A 15,194-nucleotide genomic window follows, 5' to 3' on the forward strand; every position below is an offset into this window, starting at 1 on the left:
TGATGGATAAACGTCCCGTTGACCGGGGACCAGTCACATGAGTAAATTTTACCTGAGTGATGACCCAATGTAGTGGCCGAATCCTCCAACAGGAAGTAGATTGAATCAGTGGAGAGTAGCAGACAGCAGGTGAGTTCAGTCTCAGGAGATTTGTAGAGAATCACAGACAGCCACAGCACCTGTCTCACCTCCTCCGCCTCAGACTGATATAAGTGATATATATATTTTAAAAATGATTCATAGAATATAGAATAAAGATTTAAGACCTGTCCTAAAGTTTATTTATCTAACACAGTCACTGCAAACAGTAGTTATTAGAGTTATTAGAAAATTACTGTGTTCTGATTTGAGCTCTGTTTACAAGCAAAGTGATCACTCAGAGTGATTTCTTGTAATGCACATGCTTCAAAAAAGGGTTTCTTACCTGTGCTATATATCTGTGGAAGTAGGTGAGCAGCTGCTGCTCTCCCAGTCCAGCCATGAGCTTCAGACCCGGTGACAGACCAGGAATGAGGTGGGGAGAGGGTTGGTTCTCCTCCATGTGAAGACGGGAAGAGTCCCAGCTGTGAAAGAAAAGGAAAAAACAAAAAGAAAAACATTTCAGTCCATAAATATCTGGACAATGACACAGCTCTTTGTGGTTTTCCTCTGTCAACCACATCAAGGTGTGGTTGAAATGCAGACTTTCCGCTTTAATACAATTTTATTACTCTAGGCTTGATGCTAATATTTAAAGGCTATACCTGCTGGAGCCATGTGACTGCTTGGTATTGGTACAACAGCACTGGTCTCTGGATCTATAACGACCTGAGGACACAACAACAGAGCTGTAATACTTGGAAAAGAAACCAGAAGAGGTCAAACAAAATGAAAAAAAATAGAGTCTGGTCTTCACCTTGTGAGAACTCACCTTGCTGTGAACAGAGCCTGGAGGGCCGGGGCAGGGCCACCACCTTCAGCCCCTCCAGAGCAGACCTTCGTTGGCTCAGCAACCCCAGAAAGGAGCTCTTGTTCTGGACCAGAGGAAAGCACACCAGCAGCCTGTGATCACCCAGCAGCAGCTCCACAGTGTGACTCCTCCTAGTGGACACAATACGATGATGGAAAAAAAGAGATTCACACAGATTTAAAGAAAGAAAATCAAGGAAAAAAATGTTTTGTTTATTGCTGTTTATTTTTATTTATAGTATTTATACAAAAGATTCAACTTAAAGAGTTTCAAATTAGGTTATGGAATAAATAAATAGTAGAGATTCATGATTTTAAATCTGGAAGAATCACACTAAGTTGAATATGATTAATTTGTAAAGCAATCTACTGATTAGACACGGCATAACCACAATTAATCATAATATAAAAACCATCAATGTAGCCATCATTTCAAATACAAAGATATTTTTTGTAGATAAGGTCAGAGTTGGCTTAAAGAAACTCTTTATTAAATAAATCATTGCTGTGTTGTGGTTTTATGACACTAAAAACAACACATTCCAGTTATATACATTTATACATTTATGTAAATGCTCCAACAGGCATAATGGTTAATAATAACAGCTTTTTCTTGTCCCTGAACTTCACATCATCTTTTTTTCCTCAGGTGCTGAAATATATTCAGATTTCTTTGCTTTGTTCTAATAATTTTATATAAACTAATGAAATTATCGATTTAGAACATAAACATACATGTCAGAGTTCAAGTCTAGAGTTACACCATCCACTCGCACCATCTTTACCTCTGGGGATGTTGTGGGTCTGAGCAGGATGTATTGCTGACTTTGTCCCCCACCTGAGCATCTCTCTCTCTGGGGTGAAGCACCACAGAGCCGAGGGCTACACGGACTAGCCTACAAAAGGAGGAGGAGAGATGACGAAGGCCAGCACTGGGCTTCTCTATTTCTGACAGCTCTCTGAAGTCCATCTTCAGCACCCACAGTTGTCGGTGGGTGAGGAAGAGCAGAGAGGGAAGGCTGGGCTCCTCAGATAAGATGTCTGAAAGGAGGAGATTAGTGTTGAGGGCAGATGACGAAGAGGAGGGCATGAAGAGGACGGGATAGCCTCCCTGCGCCCCTTGACTTTCCTCCAGCTCCCAGGAGTTGATGAGTGAGCGAGGAAGGAGTTGACAAGTGTTGGAGAGCTCTGGGTCAACCTGGAAGAAAGAAGGCATGTTCCTGTTTCTAAATATGACTTATGGTAAGTTAATAAAATAAACTCACAGCTCTATTTTTATCTTTAAAAATGCAATCAAAGAATCTGAAATGGATAAAATGCAATACAAATACAAATATTCAAAACCACTGACTGCATCTGAATATTAAACTGAGGCGGCTTATGTGTCGCTCTCTGACCTGAAGCAGCACCGTGAGCTCAGATCTAATATGCTGAAGCTCCTCAACCTCAGAGAAGATGTAGAACCAACGGGCTGGTTTTTCTTGCAGTCCAAAAGCAAGACAGGAGTCTGGGAGCTCAGCTTGGGAAGAGAGTGACAGCTGAGGGTACGGGAGCAGGAGGTCCACCTGGAGGCTGAACAGCACTTCCTCCAAAGGCAGAGTCAGATCTTGGTCTACAGACAGAAAAACAAAACACACATCTTAATATTTTACTCAATATTACAGCACTACACATCATGCATTTGCAGTGTTCTCTCAAAGGTTTAACACATAAAGATATGCCATATAATAAAAAAATAAAAATCCTTATATTTAAGAAGCCAAACCATCCAGTGTTTACAATTTGCAAATTAAACCTTGTGAGATTTTTTTTAATATCTTTCTCATCAGATCGGGTTGGAAACCAACAGTGACATCAAAATCTAGTTAGTCTCAGTTAATTTATAACAGAAGTGTTGTAGAAGTTAACTAGATTTCTTCTAAATCGAATTTGTGCTTCAGATGGAGATAAAAATGACAAAACAGCTTCCAAGTTTGCTCCAGTCTGCATGTAGACTGTGTGCTTACCCATGTTCTGATTGGCCCTTGTGAAATCATGTGATGAGCACAGCAGGCCCAACAGTTGGTCCGCAAGCACCAGGCATGCCACCTTCTGCTTCACCTCCTCCTCCTCCACCTGAACACAGTAGCACCACAGAACCCGGCGGACTTGGACCTCTTCCTGTTTCTCCTCACTCTGCTCCTCCTGATGGCCACCAGGCTCCTTTGCAGTAGGAGCAGGGAGCGACATGAAGGAGGGGCCGACCAGCTCCTCCACAGAATCATCCAGACTCATCTCAAAGTAGCCATCAGTGGACCCTAGACTGGAGTGATAAACACAGAATGAGCTAAAAGTCATCTTCAGGTCTTGTTTATAAGTTGATTATCTAAAATGATCTGTCTGTTGTTATAAATATGCATCCAAAGGATCATTTCTCTAATAACTTTTAAAAACAGCTGGAATATAACACTGATCTGATGAATTATAGAGGATTTCACACACAGTAAAGAAGTTTTAGAATCTCAGAAACCCCTTGACTCTGCAGATTCAGTGGGAATCTCTGGAATCCTCAAATTCAGTAACAGAATATATCTGGTTTAAATACCTGGGGCTGCCCACTTCAGTGCCCTCTACATGAGACTGAACTTCTCTGGATTCAGAGCTCTTCTCTTCCTCCCTCTCCTGCTCCTTCTCTTCCCCCTCCTTCTTCAACTTCTGCTGCCTTAGGGTGGAGCTGAGATGCTGCGTAAGCTGGGTGATGAAGTCCTTGTTGGAGGAGGAAAGGGAAAGCAGGTGAGAAGGAAGCAGAGGACACCAGGCAGCACTGCACGAGGAGCAACTGGCCTCAACGGGTCTGGATGAGGAAGAGGAGCAGACACAACTGGAGGGGGGAGAGAGGAGAAACAGATGTGTTTTTATTGCTTTTGTTTAATATAAGATAAAAATGTCAGCTCATAAATACTGTTACCACAGCTTGGTTTAGCTCATCCTGCTTATGTGTTAACTGTGAGATAAATACAAGCTCACTGAAAATACTCTTATCACCAAAAAGAGGATGATGGTTACGCCCCTTACCCACAAGTCACGGGTCACAAACCTGTTTAATACTGTGCTGTTGCTGAAATATGAATTCAGGGAGCATATTTACAATCCCCAATTCCCAACGGCTTCAGGAGTGTGTTGGCAGGTCTATCTAAATGGTGAATGGACTGGTTCTACTCTCCTTGAGAACTCAAAGCACTTTAAAACCACATATCTCTAATCATATTTCAAGTAATTATCATCATAGTAAAAATGTAGGTAAGTGTGCTTTTTACGTTTTCTTATTGTATGTGTAATCAGCGTGGCATTTTGTCCACGGCTCTGATTGGAGGAGCCAGAGACACTCACCCTGGACTGAGCCAATAATGTCATCTCAAGCACTATACAAGTAAGACTGGAGGATAGCCTTATTTCCCCTCTCAGTTTATTATTTTAATCAGGCCTGACTGGTGAATGAATATATAGATGCACATTTTTGTTGGTTTGTTTTTTAATGTAAAGCTTTGCTTCTATCCCAACTCATTTACACAGGAACATCCAAATATGAACAGAAAACCAAGATTGGCAAGACTGCTGTCGTTGAATAGTGAGACTTTTACAAAGACTTATTCACTCACATTTCTGCTGTTGAATTATTGTCACTGAAACTCAATAACCTCCGTATATATTAGATGTTAAAAGCCAATTTTAATTTTAAATGTTATGGTAACAGCACTATTATCTGATACTGACCATACAGTAGCAGAAGTAGAAGTAGTAACAGTAGTAATGCTTGTAGAAGCCCCAGAGTGAGTGTGTTCAGACAAACTGACAACCGGCTGTTGCATCTGAAAACACAAAGACACACAACAATAAAGATCAGCTGACTCTAAACAAGATCTACCTCCACCTGAACACCTCACGTGCAGTCTTGTGCTTTCACCTGTCCAAAGTGATAATATCATAAGAATGTGTTCCTTTGATGTGTTTGCATTCTTTAAAATTAGCAGCAACCCTCAAACATATCAGGAAGATTGTAAAGTAATACATGTAATTTAAGATCATTTATAATTAAGTAACCAATACTACCCCTCCCATCTAACCAAACACTTCCCCTTCTAACTAATATCCTATTGGTGTGATGGTAACAGACCCCTCCCATTTCCGATGCTTGTGTGTGTTTAACCTGTGCAGAGTCAGCAGACGGGAGGTGTGTGTTGGTGCTAAAGCTTGCAGAGGGAGGTGTAGGATCCACAGGAGGGGGAACACTGGGGGGAACTGGGGCTTCTTCTCTGTTCGTCATATCTGAAACAGGACAGCAAACACATCAGCGATGCTGGGGGTGAAATCATTGGCAGGTGTGATACCCTTGGTTTGAGGGTATCACATCTTGGTTAAAAGATAAATCATTTAAATTTAAGTACATAAACTTCTAGTAACAAATGGAATTACGTTCCACAAAATAATAGCCATAAATAAGGATCAGCAAACATGCTTAAATGTTTAGTTTTAAAAGATTAGTGTCCACATCTTGTAAAAAGGTGGTTAATGAACAGGTGTCACGGGAACTACAGCAAAACATTAATGTCAGCAGTGGTATTATCAAGCTATAACCTCTGGGGCTGAAAAATGAAGCCAATCCAGAAACTGTAAAAACTGCAGTTTCTCTAACAGCCACATGAGGCTGGCTCCATAACTGAGTCAATCCTTATAGACTCCCATGTTATAATGGTCAAATTCTATTGAACTCCACCTCCTTCATAACCACTATATTATCTATCTATTGATCTATATCGATATCGATAGATATACACATATACACACATATGTATGCATGTATGCATATAATGTCCACCAGCTGTTTATTTGTCCCTTCAATGAAGATGATGCCTCCATTCCTGATGTAACATGGAAACAGATGATACCAGCAGTAATTCAGAGGTCTGGAATCAGGCTTTTTTTAATGGTTTTTGTTGTGAGATATAGCAAGATTTTATTTAAGAATTAAAAAGAGTGAAAATTAAGTGTTATGAGAGCTGTTAATTTCCAAGTCTGAGCTGGAGGAAAGGCTTTACAGTTTGGTTCAGAGAGACTTGTCTTTATTTAGAAAGCGTCTCCAAACCAGAGGACAGAAAGCTGTTAGAGCAGTTTATGAGCTTTACATTGTGTGCAGTTTCATCACTGTTCCACTTAGCCGCGTTTTATGTATGTGGCTAGAGACGCATGACTGACAGAAAAGTTCAGGATATCCTCAACAGAAATGAGCTTTACTGACTCATCCACTTATATCTGACTTAGCTTAAAGAGTAAAAAGTAGCGGAGACCCGGCATATTGTCAGCTGAGGTAAACAGCAGATGGACAGCCTACACTCACTACAGGTGAACTGCAGCCTGAGTTTTGAAGTGACTCAGGGGTAAAAACATAAAATACCAGAAAACATTTTTGCACACCCATGTCTTTTTATTATTCCTGATTTATTTAGTATGTGGTCCCTCGTTTATCACGGGAGTTACATTCTAAAAATAACCCGCGATAGGTGAAATCCGCAAAGTAGCCAAGTTTAATTTTTTTCAATTATTATAGATGTTTTAAGGCTGTAAAACCCCTCACTACACACTTTAAACACTTTTCTCAGACAGGCATCAACATTTTCACACTATTCTCTCTTGTTTAAAAACTCTCAAAGTTCAAACCTTCGTAGAAAAATAAGTCCAGTATTATAGAATGAAACCAAAAGCACCCGCAGGTGACGACGTTTCGTCAACATTGTTGTGTTTGTTGGGGAGAAAACTTACAAACATACAGTACAGCACTTCAGAGTCACACTGCTAGCGATCGAAGATTTGTGTAAATTTGACAAGCTGGACGCATCCTGTATTGACAGGAGACACGGCACGAGATTGATTGACAATGGTCTACAGCCAATCAGGACGGAGAACACAATGCGCTGTAAAAAAACAAACAAAAAAAAAAAAAAAAAAACAACATGCAAAATTGCACACAAAAAAGTCTGCGAAACAGCGAGGCCGCGAAAGGTGAACCGTGTTATAGCGAGGGACCACTGTACTTATATTCAATTATTTATTTATTTATTTATTACACAAACGGTAGCAGCAGAAGGTTGACCGGCCGTGGCAATTATGAGGTACATTTTACATTTTATATTTTTTAACTCTTTACTGACTGAAGCATGTTTGTCCTATCACAGCCACCGTAGCTAGGATTATGCACTTTAATTAGGAGGGGCATTAAATCAGAATTCAGTTGACTGCAATCTGATATCTGCTAGTGATCTAGCAGTGAGATTTTACACACTGTAATAAAATGCAACAATTGCTTTTAGGCATGGATTCAACATCATATCTGCTTTGTAGGAAACTCAAGGATGCCGTAAAAAGAAATTTCTAAAACTCAACTCAAACGTATTCATTTCACAATAACTTAACTAGTTTGTTGATCAACGCCCAATTTATAAATGATTTAGAAGTAGTATTGAACCATCTGGCTGTTGTCCTTTATTAGAAACAAAAACAAACATCCCCTCCCTCAGCATGGCACAGCCTGATACATACATGATTACCTTTGCTGGGGCAGGCAGCCTGCTGGGCCGAAGAGGTAGAAGAGGAAGAGGAGGAGGATGTGACAGCAGCGGGAGGAGCGACAGAAGAGGGAGAGCAGGTGGATGGGAGAGGAGAGGAGGCCGGGAGAGGGGAGGGGGAGGAGGAGGAGAGGAGAGGAGGTACAGCAGCAGAAAGCCTGGTCTCCTCACTGATCTGACGGGAGGACAGAGAGGAGGGAAGCCTTCAGAGATCAGCAGTCATCTACATATCACATCACAACTCTACGACCAGCAGCTCCTTCAGCTGCAGAGCAACAAATGACCTATTTTTTTTTTTTTTTTTAAAGATCTAAAGACAATCTCTGATGATATATAAACAAAAAACATAAAAACCAAACTATCTGTAGCAGTCTGGTGCCACTGTATAACAGTGAAGTTAATGAGCTAAATCTGTGTGCCTATAGTTTAAACAACTGACAGGTTTTGTAGCTTTAACTCTTTCTTCTATAAAGAGTTTTAAGGGTTATTCCTATTAGGCTTCCAAGGGTTCAACAGTTAACAAACTACAGTGAATATTCTGTGTGCCTCTCTTTTTTTTGCTATTTTGTTCCTATAGACAGGCTTTGTAAATGTGAAGAGATATTAAAATATCTGGGTTCCCAGTCAATGACTTTTAAACATTGTCATTTAAACAGGAATCAGCTTAATATTTTTAAAATTTCTTAAGTGGTGTCAAGATACATGTATGAGGACTTAGGGCATATATCAAGTCATGCACACAGAGTCAGTTATGACCCTTTGCTAAGCCTACTGCATGTTTTAGAATTAGTGTTAGTAAAATACTCCGGACTCTATTATGGCTTTGTTTAAATGAGACGAGATGCATTATTATTATTATTACATGTATTTCATGAATAATAAACGAGCTGTAATTTGGCTAAAGTTTGGTCAGTGTTTGTAGCCTGTGTGAGAAACCTTTGAAGCTTTGCAGGCCGTTATGAGTAAAGACTACTTTGGAGGCTAAATATCCAAACAGCAACCCTAAGTCATTCAGAAAGTCCTTACCTGACCTGAATTTGTTAAACTTGTTACCTTCCTTCCTGTGATACATACATGTCCTGATGCACTACGCAAAAGCTGCTTAAACACAGATTTAGCTCATAAATCAGTTATGTTGCAGTGTGTTAGTTTTTATCTCCACACTGAACGATTTATTTATATTGGATGCATTTTGAATAATTCTGCTGCTGATGTGCAATATGTGTTCAATCAGAAAATGTTAGCATGAAGGTGGTGTCCAACTGCAATTCCTTATTTACCAAGAAAACTACACAGCGCCTTACACTGAATAATTAGCATTAATACCTAATAAAACCTCTGCTAAACTTTCAAGGCTTCAGCCGTTAGTAAATAATACGATGTCAGAAAAACTATGTTAGTTACATCTAACTGGTGGGTTTGTACACGTCATGATTATTGATTGAGCTACAATCAGGTTAAAGTTATGAAACAACTACAGCAGGTTTCGGGGTTAATTTATCTAAAAGATAGGATGACACAGTTCAACTAACAAAGGCACAGTCTGACTTCAATTTCAATTTTTTTTTATTTATACAGCACCAAATCACAACAGCAGTCGCCTCAAGGCGCTTTGTATTGTAAGGCAGACCCTACAATAATAACTTCAAGAATCTGTCACATATGACTGACATCAGTGCACAACATCAGTTTGGTTCCTCTCACAGTGTTCAAGTACACCAATCAGCCATACATTAAACCCACAGGTAAAGATAATTACCTTGTTACAATGAAATTCTGAGTCATTCATAACAATCAGAGATACACTCAAATGTTGTTGCAGTCCAGGCACGACCCCCTAAGGTAAAGTGACCGCCCCGTCAAAGGGAAGGGGAAGAACAAGCCTGACTCACAGGTCCCAACCCCTCAATGCATCGGACCCAAAGGATCTGCTGCCAGACACTACAGGACAAACCCAGAGGTCCCATATACAGACAGAACAACAAGTGTCACAATAACCTCGTAATGATGAGGGAAATGTCAGTAATGCCCATGTGATGATATTACTTTTTCCCATGATTTATACAGTTATGTAAAATACTAATAAACACAAAATCAATAAAAATACAGATATTACTTCTCAGAATTGTTTTGGGGGCGTGGGAGGGACCTACATGATTATAAGCAGGTAGTTTTAATGTTGTGGCTGATCAGTGTGCAACTGCTTTCAGCTTTCTAACATAGATTTGTTCATTGTTTTAGACTCAATAATTTTAGACAATAATAATATGTACTGTGAAAATTTTATCATGTTTCACCACAAACTTACATGAATGCTGCTAGTTTAACTACACAAACTGACACTAAGCCCTTCGGTGGGCCTTAGGGTGACAGAGTCTACCTTCTTGTCGTTGCCGCTCATGCGATCTTTGGCTTCTTTGGCTTTCTGAATGGCTTTCAACACTTCCACAGTGTCCAGCTCCTTTTCCGTCGTCGCATTACAGTCCAGGCAAACCTAAAAACATAGAAAGAAATAAAGGATTAACACAAAGATAAAAACGTGGAGAACAGAAAGACAAGCACTGTGGTGAAGTGGATGATGCAAGTGTCCTTTCTGACTGTAAGAGCAGTCAGAAAGGACTGGAGAAAAAAAAGTTGTGTTTGCCGAAACAGTAATAGCATAGGAGGAATAATATTGTGTGGTAGGTTTTGGTTGCACACCTCTGCTGCACGATCCCCAAACTGGGCCAGGACTTTGGTTCTGTAGTCTGGGATGATGCATATGGGGTTACTGGACAGGTTGAGTTTCTCCAGACAGGGCAGAGAGCCGATGTTCCTGATTTCCTCCAACTAGAAAAATACAAACACACGGTGAAAACATGACGCTGCAAACCTCAGCCAAGGCTGCACACCCCACCTGAATCAAAATCTTTGGTCCAGACAGAACTTCGTTTATGATGTTTTTGGGGGTTTTTTAATATTAAGAGGACGTCTTTCAGTTTTTATTATTTCTACGTTACATTAATTCCTGGATCTAGTTCCAGAACTTTTAATCCTCTTAGTTGAACCCATATCCAGCTCTGGTAAAATGATCTATCCGCAAATCTATCCATTAATATTTCTATACACTGAAGCATGAAATAGTATTTTATAATTTATAAGTAATGTTGCTAAGAAAAGGGTGAAACAGTGGAATCATATAAAATCTTTGGAGGCGTTTACAAACCAAGGTGTTAACGAACTCTTGTAAATATCAAGATTTTTTATTTATTTATTTTTTAAAGCTATGATCAGACTTATTGTTCGGAAGTACAGCAGGTTTATACTTCTTAAGGCAATTCTTCAAGAAAAGGATACCAACTGAGAAGGAAGAAGCCCTATATATTATGTAAAGTAGAATAAAATGTCAGGTTTAATCATTTCAATACTCGTTTACATCTTTTATATACATGTTTTTTGTTTTCTCTAGTTTTTTAATACAATTTTTACACAGCAATGTTAAAAAAAAAAACTGAGGAGGAAATGTTAGATATGCCGTCTTGCAACAAACCATGAAAAGAGAAATGTTTTTGTATTCTCCCACATGGCCATCAGGGTGTCCTTGGTGTACTTACCTGTGCCAGTTGGTTGTGGCTTAAGTCCAGGCTGACCAGAGAATAGAGCTTGGTGAGACCGGTCAGTCGGTCCAGCTGGTTGCCAGCCAGGTTCAAGGTTTTGATGTTCCCCAGACGAGTGTGAGCTGCTTCCAGAACCCGGAGGTTGTTATAGGACAGATCCACGTGGACCAGATTGTACAGGTGCTGTGAACACAAGGTGGTCATTTTTGTTTACACATTTTTTTAAAATAACACACATTTAACACCACTACATTGCTGCAGTGACATTTAAGACTATAGAAATTGTCCAATCATCCTGAAAATAACAACGTTGTTCATTTTATCAACTATAAAAATATTTTTGGATGTTTCAAGAATTATGCAGACGGTCATATGAGGCATGACCTGTCCTCATTCTTCATTCTGTCACATACCTGGAGGTTTTCCACTGAGGACAGCTGGTTGTAGCTCAGATCCAGAAACTCCACCTTAGGCATCAGTTTCTACAAGAGAAATAAACTCAGTGTGGGGATACGGGGCTCTGGCTGTGAGCACAGAAGCATCACAGAGCTGCTGCTTAAACCTTCTGTTTGCAAGTGACAGCTAATAAGCAGAAAGTTGGTTTGAAAGGAACGGCATTAAAAAACTGGGAAAAACTTCCCCATTACAAAATAAACAAGGATTGTTTTAAATAATGAAAAAATATGATGGTGAAATAAGCATGATATGTCCCCTTTAATAATTTACACGCAAAACCGAGGAATATACAATCTTCCCATTGAACCTTTTGTGATTTCCTGTCTCTTTGGGGCTAAAAGAGGCCACCCGAACACATCAGATATCAATGGAAAGCTCAAGATGTTCTCTATTTAATACGTCATGTCCATTACGGGGGACGTAAATGAATAGGCTGATTCTCAGGAGCTGTAACTGCAACAGCTTGTTTCTGTGACTGAAAATAACAGAGGAGAGCTGTGAAAAAAAAAAATCATCATTATGTAGTTTGGTGTTAGGTTTTGTCCATCAGTGTGTTACGATATCTGGGTGGAAATTTTCTGCTTGTTTTTTAAAAAACTATTTTTTCTTACAGCAGAAATCTCACATTATTATGTTGTTTAATTAAACAGACAAAAACTTACAATGTGTATCATCTGGTAATGTTATTATGTAACATTTTATCTGTTATGTGGTGTATTTTTCCATTATTTCACTGTGAGGAAAACAAACAAAAACTGCTTTTAAACATAATTACTGACTGAACTCTGGGTGAAGCTGCTGATGTTGCAGGTTTTGGCGGGTGTGTGTCTCACCACTGAGCTGTCGATGCTACTGATGCAGTTGTGACTCATGTCCAGCGTGGTGAGATTTCTCCACACGGGGATGACAGCGGTGACCGGACACCCAGACTCCACCCCCTCAGGCTCCCACTGCGAGAACTCACTCGCCTCTGGGACGAGGACAGACTGAGGCGTAACATAAATGAAACACGTCAGTATCAGTATAGTGCAACACACAACAGTAATACTGTTCATGTACTGTATTTGATCTAAAATGTACCATCATAGATTCGGTGGAGCGATGGATGCTCATCGTCACCAAGCTCGACCTCAGAGAGGACAAACCAAGAATCTGCTGAGAGCTGCACTCGGTGATCTGAAGACAGACACAGCTTTTAACATTGTTAAAAGCTGAAGGACTTATCTTACCACTGATCATTTACATTTGGATAAACTTCAAAGAGTGATAAGGGATACTGCGTCAGCATCTCCTATTCTTTTTTCTGTTTGAACTCTGAAATGAAATTCAGATTAAAATAAAATTATTCAGATCAACAGCTGAGCTTTTTTTCCACAGTGGACACAAAGAAACAAATAAACAAGTTATTATTTTGTTTGTTATCTTTTTATGAGTTTTTATCTTCCAAGTAAAAAAGTACAATTTAGTTCGACATCAAATGACTCTAATAACAGGTATTTATAGGCATCAGCTCCACTCATAGGCAGCCGTAGGCTCTGCCAGCCTCGTCTTCATTAACTGGAGTCCCCGTACTGGACCTCACAATAATGTTTCTGCTGCTGGTGCCTTTGGAATCAATTTAACAAAATTCCCAAAATTCCCTATGGCTTGTTGTGAGATAGAGTCTATCCAAGAAGTGTATGCTTCAATTTTAGTGAATAAAATTCAAGTTTTATTCATCTGTTGCTTACAGTGTCTGTGAATGGCAGAGACGGAGATTTGTGGAAAAAGCCATCCGGTCTCTTGACATAAACTTCCCTCAGCCACTCGCTCATTTTCTCTTCGTCCATCCAGCCCTCTGAGTTAGCTTTGACGATGACGCCGGCCGGAAACTTTTCTTTTGGCAAAGTCTTCCTCTTGAAAATGACCATGGGTGGTAGTTTCTGGCCATTAGCTTGGCAGCCCAGACCTACAGTGAAGGATGACTTCTCGTTCCCTGTGGTGTGTATAGATACCGTACTGGTCCCTGTTTTCTCGACAGTACGGTTCACGGGGATGTCAAAGGTGAGGGGGACCTCGTCCATGTTAGTGATGTGTTCTGGCCGGATCTTCTTTTCAGTGATCTTATTCTGGCAGTCGAATAGAGACTGTAGAGACACTTCTACCTGCTGTTCTCTGTTCAATAACCCACTGTTCAATTTTGTCCTCTAACTGCGGCCATCGTGCCTTGTTCCCTCGGAAACTCCTTTTGGTCTTCTTTACTTGTTTTAGGTCATCTTTTTGCTTCCTCCACTTGCGCACCATGGACTCATTAATGCCGAATTGTCTGGCAGCTGCTCTATTTCCATTCTCTTCTGCATAACTAATTGCTCGAAGTTTAAAATCAGCTTCGTAAGCGTGTCTCTTCGCGGGTGCCATTTTGGAGTCGTTATACACACACAACACGGTAATGTTGTGTTGAAGCACAGTATGTATTACTCCGCGAGGCTCCTGGCAATGGTAACCGTAATGCTCCAAAAAGTGGCACTAAAAATCTTTTTTTGACAGATTTTTGAGCATAGTGTGCCACATAAAACCGGTTCGAGGTCAGTAAGCACAAACCAAAATTCATACATAAGGCGTACCAGATTATAAGGCGCACTGTCAATTTTTGTGAAGATTTAAGGATTTTACGTGCGCCTTATAGTGCAGTAAATACGGTACATAAAAACAGACAAAACATATTTCATGGACAGAGAGACAGTTACCTCTATTTGCAGCAGGGATTTGAAAACAGACAGGTCAAAGGGGAGACTCGCCTCCTGAATATTACTGGTTCCTACTGGACCTCTGGTACCAGAAATCTGAGAAACAAAGACAAAAACCAGTGAGAGCCTTCACCACCTCTGATGCTCAGAGGGAAACGACATGACAGGGATTTCTGGTGTATAAGTAGTGTATAACCTTGAGGTATCGCAGCCTGCAGGTGAAGTCGAGGATGTGTCCCAGGTCTGTTTTGGCATCGCCATTGCAGCAGGTTGGTTTGGCCATCCGCAGTTGCTGGGAGACGGAGAAGAGCTGCAGAGGACGGAGAGAAAACACCTCGCCGGCCTGCAGCAGCTGCTCACCTACAGACAGACAGTGTGACACTGCTCACTGTACAAACCAGGTGTGTCAAATTCATCTTTTCATTCTTTTCATTTTAAAACAAACAATAACAAAAAAGAGCTCCACAATTACTTAAATGTATAATAAACAACATGAACCATCTTTTTAAACATTTAGAAAAAAATCTTATATATTATCTTATTTTGCTTGAGTATACAGTTATTACATGTATATTACAATTTTAGAGTATTATGGAGCTACACACAGTTGTACTTTACTCTTTACTACGTATTGAAATCTAGAAATCGTTTTAACTTTCGATAAATGCTGAGTGGAATCCTGCAGTGGCATCCTCACACAGGAGTCAATATTTATGATTCAAACATTTTCAATAAAAAAAAATAGAATTATGAATGAGGTCAATACAATTTTCACACACTGCAAATACACTGTCTGCCTATTTGGACCCTAACATGTCACATGTAAGACACCCTTGGTCTACACACTTGTTATTTTCTTTGCAGGAAGC

At 40.0% G+C, this 15,194-nt stretch overlaps 1 protein-coding gene across 2 annotated transcripts in view; it reads right to left on the reverse strand.

Moving 5' to 3' along the window:
• The window catches only part of nisch (nischarin), a 28,189-nt gene that overhangs the window by 7,344 nt on the left and 5,651 nt on the right, over window positions 1-15,194 (reverse strand). For both annotated transcript variants that reach the window (XM_085274740.1, XM_085274738.1), the window contains exons 5-23: window positions 14,522-14,685; window positions 14,326-14,421; window positions 12,680-12,775; window positions 12,433-12,585; window positions 11,557-11,625; window positions 11,141-11,326; window positions 10,248-10,376; window positions 9,928-10,041; window positions 7,530-7,722; window positions 5,135-5,253; window positions 4,702-4,796; window positions 3,533-3,808; window positions 2,955-3,250; window positions 2,346-2,560; window positions 1,734-2,146; window positions 911-1,080; window positions 744-807; window positions 425-563; window positions 53-203 (exon numbers count right to left, since the gene is read on the reverse strand). In XM_085274740.1, the coding sequence (XP_085130866.1) occupies window positions 53-203; window positions 425-563; window positions 744-807; window positions 911-1,080; window positions 1,734-2,146; window positions 2,346-2,560; window positions 2,955-3,250; window positions 3,533-3,808; window positions 4,702-4,796; window positions 5,135-5,253; window positions 7,530-7,722; window positions 9,928-10,041; window positions 10,248-10,376; window positions 11,141-11,326; window positions 11,557-11,625; window positions 12,433-12,585; window positions 12,680-12,775; window positions 14,326-14,421; window positions 14,522-14,685 (3,138 nt within the window). The remainder of the gene's footprint in view (window positions 1-52; window positions 204-424; window positions 564-743; window positions 808-910; window positions 1,081-1,733; window positions 2,147-2,345; window positions 2,561-2,954; window positions 3,251-3,532; window positions 3,809-4,701; window positions 4,797-5,134; window positions 5,254-7,529; window positions 7,723-9,927; window positions 10,042-10,247; window positions 10,377-11,140; window positions 11,327-11,556; window positions 11,626-12,432; window positions 12,586-12,679; window positions 12,776-14,325; window positions 14,422-14,521; window positions 14,686-15,194) is intronic.

Source organism: Mchenga conophoros, linkage group LG5 (genome assembly GCF_057382185.1).
Source record: "Mchenga conophoros isolate Kocher_MC1m ecotype Shallow Benthic linkage group LG5, M_conophoros_male_GT1.1, whole genome shotgun sequence".
Classification (NCBI taxonomy): Eukaryota; Metazoa; Chordata; class Actinopteri; order Cichliformes; family Cichlidae; genus Mchenga; species Mchenga conophoros.